The 12,481-nt window shown below is 48.8% G+C and overlaps 1 protein-coding gene across 1 annotated transcript; it reads right to left on the bottom strand.

Annotated features, from left to right (window-relative positions):
* Nucleotides 1-10,688: 10,688 nt before the first annotated feature.
* On the bottom strand, nucleotides 10,689-12,003 carry LOC122369269 (ras-related protein Rab-38-like). Its single transcript, XM_043343921.1, has one exon. It carries the CDS (start codon nucleotides 11,838-11,840, stop codon nucleotides 11,040-11,042), a length of 801 nt encoding a protein of 266 aa, XP_043199856.1. The 5' UTR covers nucleotides 11,841-12,003; the 3' UTR covers nucleotides 10,689-11,039.
* Between the last annotated feature and the right edge of the window lie 478 nt (nucleotides 12,004-12,481).

The following is a 12,481-nucleotide window of genomic DNA, read 5'->3' as shown; positions in this document are numbered from 1 at the left end:
CTTATGACGTCATAACTCCGTGACCTGACATGACCCGATCAATTCTTTTTCAGCAAAAGATGCGCAAAGGTTGCCCCAGAGGGTATTGAAAATTTCAGCCCGCTACAACAAGCCGTTTAGCGTGCACTTCGAAAAAACCTCAGGGGGGGTTGATACAACCCCCCCTAGGCGTTCTAGGGTTATCCTGCCCGGGCCCGGGGGTATTCCCAACCACCGCAGCCCGGGGTACACCCCACACCTGTCTAACTCCGTACTTAAATAAGGAAATGAGGCAGCTACGGAAACAAAAATGGTACCAAACGAAAGGTATCTACGATAAGATTTTATAACACCCAAAGTTTTTGACCTCAGGTCAATTTTCAAGGTCAAAAGTCAAGATCCAAGGCAAAAACCGGCACTTTTGTAGTGGTCTCTAAAGTACGTGTTCCAGAGGACGACATGGTGCATAAAACCGGCTAAAATGGATGTTAACCCTCGCCCTGGCAGGGCATTTTTCATAACACGGCCTGGCAGGGGGGGTCGATGCGACCCCCCCCCCCCCCTCGCGATTGGCTCCTATGGCACCTAGAAACACCAAATTTGGTAGGTAGGTGGGCCCCCTGGAGTTCTCGCCCTTGTGCAAATTTGGTTGCTCTAGGTCAATATTTAAGGGGGTTTTGGGGGGTATAAATGTAAAAATTTCGCTAAAAACAGCTCAAAAGTTTTTCGCTTATAACTTTTGATTTAATTAAGATAGAGCAAAAACAAAAGCACCAGTGAACTCAGCACGTCAAGGCGCGTCGAATGATATACTTTTTAGCTTGCTTAAGTGTACTTAAAGTTTTTCTTAAATCTTAAGTAAACTTAAATTAATAAATTAAGTTAAAGTTAACCAAATTGCATCATATCGCATATCATTCGATTAGGCTGATCACCAGGAACACAACGATACCATTTTTTAAGCTCTAGCGTCATTATGTGCCAAGTTATTGGCAAAAACGTCATTTGACCTCAGTTGACCTCATTTGAACTGACCCATGGATAAGTACACCAAACAAAGAAGCACCAAGTGACCTGCTGTTAAGTACTGTGGTTTCAAAGCACAAAAGTGATAGAACGAAGCGGATATCTCCAGTATTTTCCGAATTTAGTATTTTCCCATAGGCTTAACATTACGACGTAATGACCTCTAACTGACCTCAGGTCAGTGACCTCAAAAAACCCGAACTATATGTTATACAACTCGGTGAACTTAGCACATCCTGAAAGTTTGAAGGAAATCAGTGCAAAACTGTGAGTTGGACAGGTGCAAAAAGAAAATTGAAATTTGACCATGACCTTGTACCGGTTTTTCTGACCTGGTGACCTGACTCAAGGTCACCCGGACCTGAAATTTTCAGGGCATATGTAAAAAGGTTGCCCCATAGCCTGTGCCAAATTTGGCGGCGCTGCGCGCCGCCGTTTTTACGCTATCTTCGAAAAACCTTAGGGGGGGTCGCATCGACCCCCCCCCCTGCCAGGGCGAGGGTTAAACGAAAGAAGAGAGTCTGGGGATTCCGATGACGTGCAGTGCATAACATTCAAATTCAAGGTCACGGTCGTGATCAAAATTGACCACAAACTTTGCACTTTTTCTTATACCTTTTATACTAAATTCAGAGATGTTTTGAAATGTTTTGAAGCTTAACGGGCCCCTATTTGTGCTTTAGCTTACGATACAAGGCTGCTACAAGGTCAAAGTCACAAGAGAGTATCCTTGCTAGAGGCTATTTCACTTATTTCAGTCAGGCATAATAATTAAGACATGTTTTGCCATCCTGAGGCTCTAAATTAATGCTTAGAGCAAAATGGATGCCAGAATCGTGATCCGTGGCTACAAAATCATCACTAACAACCTTTCATGTGTCAAAGTCAACCAGACGTCATTCGAGGTCACATGAGGTCAACATAAAACTTGACCTTTCCCAAACAATATATATGTCATTCGACGGGTCTCGACGAGACGAATGCGAGGGTATCTACCGCTGCCGTAGCTCTAGGACTTTTTTTGTTGACGTTATTTGCGAAAAAAAAACTAAAGCCTTAGCTCGGGGTCGTTGACCTGACCTCTGACCTCAGGTCACCAACGTTACTTACGTATTGTTTCTAGGTCAAATGCTACACAACGGTGCTCGTTATTTGTATTTATCTCTAAAACTCTATTTTGGCAGCTGGTTGAAGTTTACGTCTGTGACGCCGAAGTTTGCCGTGCAGGAGTCTAGAAAAAATCGGCCTTGAGACGTTATCAAGAAGGCTAGGTCCAATTTGTTTTGCTTCAAAAGATTACAAATTAATGGGGGATAAGGTACAACAAGTTTCGTATTTCTACTCATAAGCGTTCATGTGGTATCGCAAATATTCGCCAGGGGAGGCGAAAAACGCCCCCCCCCCCCCCGTTCCGGACCCCGGAGGGTTAATGCTTAAGCTCAATACGTATGCATGAAACCTGAAACCATGATAATTTCTAATTGGCAACATCTAGGGGCAAGGAGCTCATGGATTTTGCAGATCGGGTTATCAGACAACAGTCGGGTCACCTGAAGCTTGCTCCCACTGGCGAAAATTCGTGGCGCCGCCACTGCGTCGGCGCCCTTGGCTGGACGCTGGGTCTGACCAGACACGGCACCCCGGCTGGGTCTAGTTGGACCTGACCTAAGCTGACACAACGCTCCCGGCTGGCTCTGATTGGACCTGACCTGACATGGCGCTCCCGGCTGGGTCTGATAGACCTGACCTGATACGGTCATCGTCAGACTCAGAGGGAACGACTATATGTAGTTAATAACTTAATAAGTTAATTTGTGGCTTGGTTTCGGTCTGGCCGGTTGCAGTCATGTTGTCTGTGTTATCGGTCAGGCCTAGCAAGGCAGGAGAACCATCTTCGACACCCTGTGTGTCAGTGTTCCCATAAGGATATAGCCTCCTGACATCTGATACCAAGCCAGAAGACGCAGACCAAAACACCGTTTGTGTAAAACAGAGGAGACAAACATCAGATTGGAAACGATCGAAGGAATCTCCTATTTTGACACATCAGGATATGATGAAATATTTCTGGTCACAGCCCGACGTCCCGATGATGTATGGGACTGGCGAGTGCGGGGCCCATGGGACAGTACCGAAATGCTCCAAAGCGGGACCGGAGACGTGGGGATGCCACCTCACCGTGTTTCAGATAGGCCGATGAACGAACCTTTTAAAGTGTCTGACCTGACCTGACACGGCACTCCGGTTGGGTCTAGTTGGACCCAGGACTGGCGAGTGGTGCGACCAGTACTGGTCAGCCAATACAAAAGAAGTTCAACGCCATATATATGTTACAGGGAGTATGCGATTTCAGTTAGTTTGCAACGACCCTAGGGTGGTTGTAACCTCCCTGAACGATCAGTTTGTTTGCAACGACCCTAGGGACGTTACAAAATAACTGCTCGTTCCGGGACGTTGTAACGAAACTAGGGTCGTTGCAACCTCCCTAGTTAGTATGCAACGAACCTAGGGTTGTTACAAAATAACTAGGGAGTTTAAGAATTCATCGAGTCTCGTTTCACATGAGGGCCGTCAGCAATCTTGTCCATTGAAAATCTTGTTCAATCTAGTTCATTTAAAAAGAAAAGGAGAACAAAATTTGAACATTCAGCTCAGGAGCATTTCACGACGGCCATCTAGTACACATTTTGTGCAGATTTGTTCAAATTAGATGAGCATTTGCCAGGAAGCCCTTCGTAAAAACGGTTATCATCCGCTCGTTTCCAGCCTTTTTGTGATTGTTAACCCGGCAGTTGCTGGGGTATTTCGCCACCCACCGTTTGCTGGGGGGGGGGGGGGCGTTAAACGCCCCCAGCCGATAACTCGAGAACCAATAGGGGCAGCGAAACGCACGAGGCGGCAAACGAAAGAGCGCGACGAGACGCTTCAGATGAGTACTTTAAAGTTGAACTTTGAGGTCACAGGTCGGGTAAAGGTCAGGTCAAACACCTGAAATCGGGCTTTCAGTACTCAGTAGCATGGACTTCAGGACTTCGCAATGGGCGCCTCTCGTCACAAACTCTGTCAAAACGGTGCACAATCCATCATATAAAGCATACAAGAGTGTCAGCTCCATGTAGGGGTCAGTCAAGCATAGGTCAGGGTCAAAGTCAGGTCAACCGGGTAGGCACATATCCCCGAAAATCAAAACTGATATTCGCAGCCTGTGATACATGTTTTATGGGTAATTTGGGGCGTAGAACACGATGGTCACATTCATTTTATCATATGTGTACGTGTTTGGCTAAAAAAGTTCAATTTAAGAAATGCATGTATCATGGTCGTGAAGACGTCACGAGAAATTGCCAAGATTCAGTTCAAGATTTTGGAAAATTCGGAACGATAATCAATAATCGAAGATAGCCATTTGATCGTTCATGGTATTGGCAGTCTAATGGCGTTTACGGCATGTCTGTATGTCTATTCTGTGATTTTATATGATTTTTTGAACATATGCCGTTTTTGGTCGAAAACTCAGAAATCATGACGTCACTAAAACCTCGATATCTCAAAAAATTTCCGACCGATTTTTTTAAACTTTGTCACAATAAATTTCAATCAATTCCCTACAAGTACCCAAAATTTGGAGCGCCTGCGGCGCGCCGTTTTTATACCATGGCCCGGAGAAAAAAGTGGGGGCGTTTAACGCCCCCCGGCCCCCCAGAACTCGCGGGTTAACGTTCAAACATGTGAAATGATGATGGTCCCATGCATTATAGTGGGTGTCAAGGTCACGTGAAGGTCAGGTCAAGGTCATTGACCTTTGATGACCTTAGTTCACTTCTTCTGGGTTCATATATTCTTTAGGCTAGTTTTTGGAGCTGATTTCGAATTTAGCACCCATTTGAACATTTAAGAAGTAATTTTGGCGCCTTCGTACCATGTCACGAGGCTGTCAGTGGTGGTTGTCACCTACTATGGACAGCTAGCAAGACGCCTACTGGTTGACCTGACCTGACCTGACCCGACCTGACCCAAAACATCAAGACATCATCGGTGATCAAAGCTAACATGAAATTCGTGATCAGCGCACCGAAAAACCTTGTAACAAGCTAACTCTCCAAAGTTTTAACAGGACCCGATTTTCCCGACTTCTGAGTCACTGACCTGACCTGGAAAGTCAACCAATAACCTAGCCCCGCCATGTGCGTTTGCAGCTAGCAAAACACCAATAAGGGCGAGAGTTAACTTTCGCCCGCACATGCCATTTTCCCATCCTAGAACGCACATGGGGGGGGGGGTTGCCACCCCCCCCCCGCGCCATTTCGTTCCTGTTGGAGATAGAGCTTCGCGGTGAAGACCAAAAAGATACTTAGGGAAGAAACGAATCCAGTGATACCCAGTTTTACCTTCTCAGGTCAGTCTTTGACCTTCCAGGTCAGGTCAAACTAAAAAATGTTGCTGTTTTGGGTCACCGTTGTATAAGTGCGCTGCTTATCATATAGCGATGACGATGCCGTTTTCTGGTGCCCAGCTAGCTAGAACCTCGGCTCTTTGTCACACTACCCGACCAGATTTTTGCTGCTGAGGTCATTTCAGGTCAAGTTAGGTCAAGGTCAATGATATGTGTTTGTATGTCTGTGTGTGTCTGTGTGTATACTGATGTGTGTACCGGTTGTTTATGTGTCCAATGTCCATATTACATGAAATAATGATCTGAGAAGCTTTCACCAAGAATGCAGTCAAAAAACTTCACGAAAAGTAAATTCAGCTTGCCTAAAACGCAGTTATTTTAGATGACCTAGGTTGACCTTGACCCTGACCTTGACATCTGTACATCGTCGAACAACATGTTCCATAATAGGTGGGAGGTAAGACTGGCAAAAAAGGCCGAAATCAAGGTGTCAAAAGCTCACAAGGCCCATAGGCCATAGCCAACGCAAGATGTTGAGAATCGGCCATTTGGGTCATGACATGACCTTAACCCTATTCCTGGCGGGGGGGGGCCTCAGGAGCCCCCCCCCCCCCTGAGGTTTTTTGGTTATATCTCCCAAACGCGTTGAGCTAGGAAGCTCAAATTTTCTGACTTTTCCTAAAAGGCTTCTACGCAACATGTCTGAAAATTTTGAGTTGATCTGACCTCAGGTCAGGTCACCAGAGGCGGTTTGGTGACGCTAACTCAGAAAAGTTTGCAATCACGCCAGAGCTAGAGTTTTTGACCGATCAATTTCTTCTCTTCAGGGTTTAGTTAGGGTACCAGTATGTGCAATTTGTATATCTCGGAATTTTGATATCGGTGACCTAAGGTCAGGTCAATTTCGCGACCTCCCCATTATAAGTCAATGGGGGAAAAATCAACTCCCTGTTTTTACCACTAAAACGGGTCGGAATGGCCCCATATACCATACATGACTTCATATACGATCAACCTTCACTACCTTGAGGTCTGTTTTGCTGTTGGGCAGCTGTGAGGTCATGTGACGTCATCAAAGGTCACCAAAGGTTTTTGGCCAATAACTCCGTACAGGAACAAGATACAGACGCGTGGATGGTCTCATTGTGTTCAGCTCGTCAAGACGCATCGAATGATATACATGATGACCTCGAGGTCACGTGACCTGAGGTCAACCTTTGACCTTGACCTTTCGAGGTCAACATATATATCATTCGATGCGGATTGACGAGAGGATCACGATGATGCCCTTAGTTTGTTCCTATCTTGACTAATTCGAAAGTTATTCGAGAAAAACTCTCTCCATATCTAGTGCCGCCATTTTGACTTTTTCGACCCCTGTGACGTCATCTTTGACCTGACCTGAAAATGACCTCAGTAAAAATTGTAGATCTTGGCCGTGCGTATCCGATGCCGTTTACCGCTTGTCGCTATCTTGCTTCGTTCTCGAGATCTCAGGGGGGGCCGAATCGGCCCCCCCCCGCCAGTTTCTTGTCCCGGCGGAGCCCGCCAGGAATAGGGTTAAAAACAAGGTCATATCTCATATTTCCGAAACCAAAAACCACAAAAACTTGAAATTTTTGGTGAACATCAAGAAAGGATAGAGGAGCAGCTATACCAAAAATCCGGCTTCTAGCTCTAAAAATGTTGAGTGCAGAGCAGAAAGACTACCTGGGGGAGTGGCAACCATCCCCATGCGCACCCTGTGAAACGAGACTCGATGATTTCTTAAACTCCCTAGTTATTTTGTAACAACCCTAGGTTCGTTGCATACTAACTAGGGAGGTTTCAACGACCCTAGTTTCGTTACAACGTCCCGGAACGAGCAGTTATTTTGTAACGTCCCTAGGGTCGTTGCAAACAAACTGATCGTTCAGGGAGGTTACAACCACCCTAGGGTCGTTGCAAACTAACTGAAATCGCATACTCCCTGTAACATATATAATGCGCTGAAGTCAGACGGTCAAGGTAAGAATATTGCAATCTGTCAATAATTTGGTAGGTGTGAGCAAATATGTTTTTGAGTTTTCACGTTCAATGCCTCTGACAGCTTTGATTAAAAGCGAAAATTTGGTTAAGATTAACCCTCGCCGGCCGAGGGGGGGGCGGGTGCCGCCCCCCCCCCCCATAGGGTTTTTTCGCGATAGCTCCGAACACGCTGGCGATAGAGAGCTGAAACTTGGCATACCTGACCTTTAATCCAAGCCGGATCTTTTGACACCAACCGCATTTTTGGGTCAGGTCAGGTCACTGACCTATGACGTCACAAGTGAACCTCTGCACGGTCTTCAGATGTCGCAACTTCGCAACGCCCTCACTGCCAGAGGAGATGTCACAGGGAAATGAAACTTGCAGGATCTAGTATCCATTATGAGTCCCACAACTTGTATATCTCGGATTTTTCCTAAAGGTCATATGAGGTCAGGTCATTTTCGTGACCTCACCATTATAAGTCAATGGGGAAAAATAAAAACTGCTATTCTGGCGCCGGGAACGATCTCCAACTATCTCAAGCACACAGAATCGTGATTTGATGCACTCCTTGCAAGGTTAGATGCGTCACTTTTGCAATGTTGACCTTTCGTGACGTCATTTATGACGTCATCAAGGTCATATTAGTTTTTCGTCAATAACTCTTGATCAAATTGAGCTAGCGAGTCGGGAAAGCCACCAATGGACTCAGGAAGGCCTGCCGAATCGAATGATATGCGACATGACCTCTTTCGACCAACTTCGTGACCTGGGGGTGCTGACCTGACCTTGACCTGAGGTCAACACCCCAAGTTGACCTGACCCGGACAAAAAGTATATCATTCGACGCGCCTGAGCGAGGCGAACACGATGCTGCCAAAATCGGCGCTCTGCGGCCGTTTTTTGCGAAGTTATTCACCAAAAACTGAACCGTACCTTGGGGCACTTGACCTGACCTCAGAGGTCACCGGTTGACCTAGGACCTTAAAATCGGGTACCAATCTCTGCGTCTCGTAACGGCGCACACGCTCGTTTTTTCCGCGACGCGCTAGCTCCACCAGGGGCGAAACGGCGAGGGGGGGGGGTCGTACCCGCCCCCCCCCCCCCTCGGCCGGCGCGTATGTAGAAAACCAATAGGTCCGGCGAGGGTTAAAATAGCCTAGACACTGGACATATGATCTGTGTACACTGTGTGTCCTTTCTCCATTCTAAGCTCAATTCTACTTCATTTGTCATTCTGCACGGGTTCCAGGTCGCCTCTCTACCCGTTCAGCGCCCGTTCCAGGTCCTATCCCTCTCCGTTCCCTCTCCGTTCCGGGTCCACTCTGCCCCGTTCCAGCTCCCCCCCCCCCACTCGTTCCGCGCCTTGCCGGCCTCTATAGCCCTCTCTCTCAGCGGCGATCCACAAGCGCGACCGGTCCCACAAATTGGCTGACATGCCTCGTGATCGATGCGCCATCATTTGAATCCGTGTGCACGGCTGTGCGCGGCCGCTCGGCGCGGCGACCGTTTTCAATTTTCGCGTATTTGGGAAAATGGGCCCCGTAGGAGGGGAGCGCGCCAATCCGTCATATTCGCCGCAGAAGCGTCACTGTTGCCGAAGCAACCCTTCCTGACACGCTGGGGTGACAATGCGCGATCACAACCAATAGCGAACACGGCAGAAGTATACGTAAATTATGGCAGATGTGCGACAAATTTTGTCACTCGTGGCCCGTGGGTCAAACAGATGGTGTAAGAGGTTGTAGGAATCATGCGAACGAGTGAAGCCTGGTCCTGTTTCTCAATGTTTTGTTTTATTTTCGGGCGTAGGTCCTGCTACTGGCACAATATAAGTGAGTCTACAGCAGTGCTGCCATTTGCCAATATCCATTGCCAATTTCCAGACCTTCTGCTTCCAGGGCCGCTTGGGCCTGACGTTACGCCCCCGGGCCTCGCACCGCGGGAGCCGGGCGACCCTTGAGAGGCGTGCCCGTAGAGGCGATTATTGGCAGATTCATAACGATGTTTGGTTCTTATTGGCTCGGTTTTTGCGGCCGATAATCGTGATGGATGGCCCGGCGGCGGACGGGGTGACAGGAAAGGAGAGGACGCAGATCTTCGCCCGGGGTGGGTCACGCGAGCACCAGAGCACGGGCGCAGGGGCGGGGTGACACATCAACGACAGATGAACCGACAATGACGATAGTGCGATTATCATTGCTGAGAAAATGACACTGATCATGTAGGTACGAACTGTAATGCGAATGTCTGGGTGATGACCTAAGAGGTAAAATGGAAATAAGGCGGAAGATAGAAAATCACTAAGGAGAAATAATACATTTTTGCTCGCAAACTTCTCGTGTTTCGCTTTACTGGACCGAGTCATACCATTTGTGAGTGTCTCGTTTCGTTTGGTTGCGTTCGGTCTCGAAAATTTCGTTGGGTAAGCGTGTCCATTTATCATCCAACATTTACGATCTCCTGCGATCTTCCATTTTCGCCTGAACATCACGAGCTGCAATCATTAAGAACATAATGGACAGTTCGAATGAAAAGGTCTCTTTCGGCTTGAAAAGGTCATTGCACAACACTGATATGATGGGACATGGCGAAGACTTTGGACTGTGCAGACTACAACGATGTGCGCAGCGGCAGAGACCGCCGTGGTGGGACGAAAATATCCCAATGGGACAGCCCTGAGCCCGCACTACCCCTCAAACGGTCAGCCCCGGGCCTGGTTGCTTTGTGACGTGATCACCAATCCGGGAGGGAAGCGTGAGGGGGATGCGGATGGGTTTGTCCAGGACAGATGTGGTTAAACAAGAAGCATGTTCCAGAACTTAAGTTTCAGATAGTGACAGATTTGATCCCCACGACTGACGCCGAAACACCAGATACTGCCGCACCGTGACCTGCAGCGCCACCTAGATATCGCGCTCGGGCGATGTCAGCGCTACTGCGGCAACAGGACAAACTAATCCACAGTCTTCAGCCTACAGGCTGATGTTCTTTGGCATATGTATTGATTCTTATTGGGTTTGCTTCTGATGGATTTCGTCCCATGCAACTAACTAGTTTTGCAAACATCTAGCGCATCGAGTGCACCGACTTATAAATAAACTTGAGATTATTTATACGTCCATTATTACCACTCAGACATTTTTTTCCTATTTCGAACGTAACTGGCAAAAATCCGATAGCCCAGGCCGGAGTAGCTTCATATAATAACTGGAGCGGTAGAAGAACTTTTAAAATACAATACGAACTATCAGTTTACTTGTGCATTAAAACACTGGAACGCTTTTAACGAGTATATTGTCGGGTAAATAATACATAATGCATTTCTAAAATATGCGGACGCGCCATGGAAATGTATAAATACGGACACGAAAAGAGCACACACAAAGACACACTAATGAGACACCAAAGCCTTTCAATCATCAGAATATACCAATTAGTTCCCTGAATAAAACGCACATTCTAGGACTCACGACACTCCGGGCCGCGCCCAAGTGCACTGAGGAAACTCTAGCGGCCGCCATGTCCCGAGTCCTGACCCTCTCCTTCCCTTTCCCTCCCCAGCTCTCTCCCTGATCCTGACCCTGACCCTTGACCCTCCTACATGACCCTCTCCTGACTCTCTCGCAGGTCACCAGCAGCAGGGGCACATGGAGTCGGCCCTGCTTCCGGTCGGCAGTGACACGGTACCCACGTGCACCCGCGGTCCCAGTGGCTCCACGGTCGGCCGCCGGCGCTCCGTCATACACGCGCAGGCCACCTCCCCCTCCCCGAGGGTGAACCGGCTCTCCCCGAGGTCGCCAACGCGCCTGTGGACGGCTCCGTCCATCAGGTTCATGAGCAGACACTCGAAGGCCTCGTTGACGCCGATGTCCTCCTTGGCGGAGGTCTCCAGCCAGCCCTGGAAGCCATGCCGCTGTACCCAGCGCTCCATGTACTGGGCGTTCCGCACCATGTCACTCTTCTCCTCCAGGTCGCACTTATTGGCCAGAAGCACGCAGGGGATCTTGGCGCCGCACGGCAGACGCACCTTGTCGTCCAGGTCGGCCTTCCACGAGACGGTGCTGAGCAGCGTCTTGGGCCGCGAGCTGTCGAACACGACGAAGGCGGCGTCGGCGTGCCGGTAGAAGGGCCGCGTCAGCTCAGAGAGGTGGTCCTGGCCGCTGACATCCCACAGGTTCAGCTTGATGGTGGTGTTGACCGTCCAGCCGATGGTCCGGGACGTGTAGTCGACCCCGATCGTCGCGTGGTGCCGACCGGTGAACTCATCGTACGCGTACCGACGCACAAGAGACGACTTCCCCGTGCACCGGTCGCCGATGAAGAGGATCTTGAAGACGGGCTGTGGGAACCCAGAGACGGTCTTTCGGCGCCGGGAGTGGTACTTTTCGAACCAGAGGCTGCGCGGACGGTCCTGGCTGGCTCCCTCCATCGCAGAGGAAGTCCGAAGGCCGCTGGTGGTGGTGGAGACGTGTGGTGATGGCTCGCTGGTTACGGCGTCCGCGGCTGGTGATGACTCGCTGGTTTCTCTGATGCTGATCGCTACGTCTCGTGACGCTCCGTTGGTGCTGATTTCGATGCTGGTGGCTGGTGACAGTTCACGGATGCCTATGGCTATGTGTGGTGACAGCTCGCAGGTGTTTGTTCCGACTAGAGGTCTGCACCGGCCGGCTGCAGCCGCGGCTGGCTGCAGCCCCACGGCTGTGGGCCGGGGCGGCTGCAAATATCTCCAAGAACACGGCTACGGCTGTGGCCACGGCTGTGAGATTTCAAGCTCAATCTTAAGTACTCAAATATAAAATTTTAAATCCTTAATCTCACATTCTGATAAGCAGTCTAGCCTGTAAAAATCATGCAAAGGATGCCCAGCAACATTGAAAGTGGTAAAGCCTTTGAAAACCTGTAATGGTTTTACCATTTGTTGTAGGGGAGTTTGCACTCTGGTACAGAATACTAATTATAGGTACCAATTGTTCCTTCATCATCAAGAGCTTGACAGTTTCAGAAAATGCAGCATGTTGCATTGTCACATCCCTCTCAAATCAATCTCACCTGGTCATTAGGAGAGCACCT

The sequence above is a fragment of the Amphibalanus amphitrite genome, unplaced genomic scaffold, assembly GCF_019059575.1.
Source record: "Amphibalanus amphitrite isolate SeventyFive unplaced genomic scaffold, NRLGWU_Aamphi_draft 000003F_arrow, whole genome shotgun sequence".
NCBI classification, from domain to species: domain Eukaryota; kingdom Metazoa; phylum Arthropoda; class Thecostraca; order Balanomorpha; family Balanidae; genus Amphibalanus; species Amphibalanus amphitrite.
Note: the sequence above shows the minus strand (reverse complement) of the source record. Positions and strands in the feature narration are given on the sequence as shown.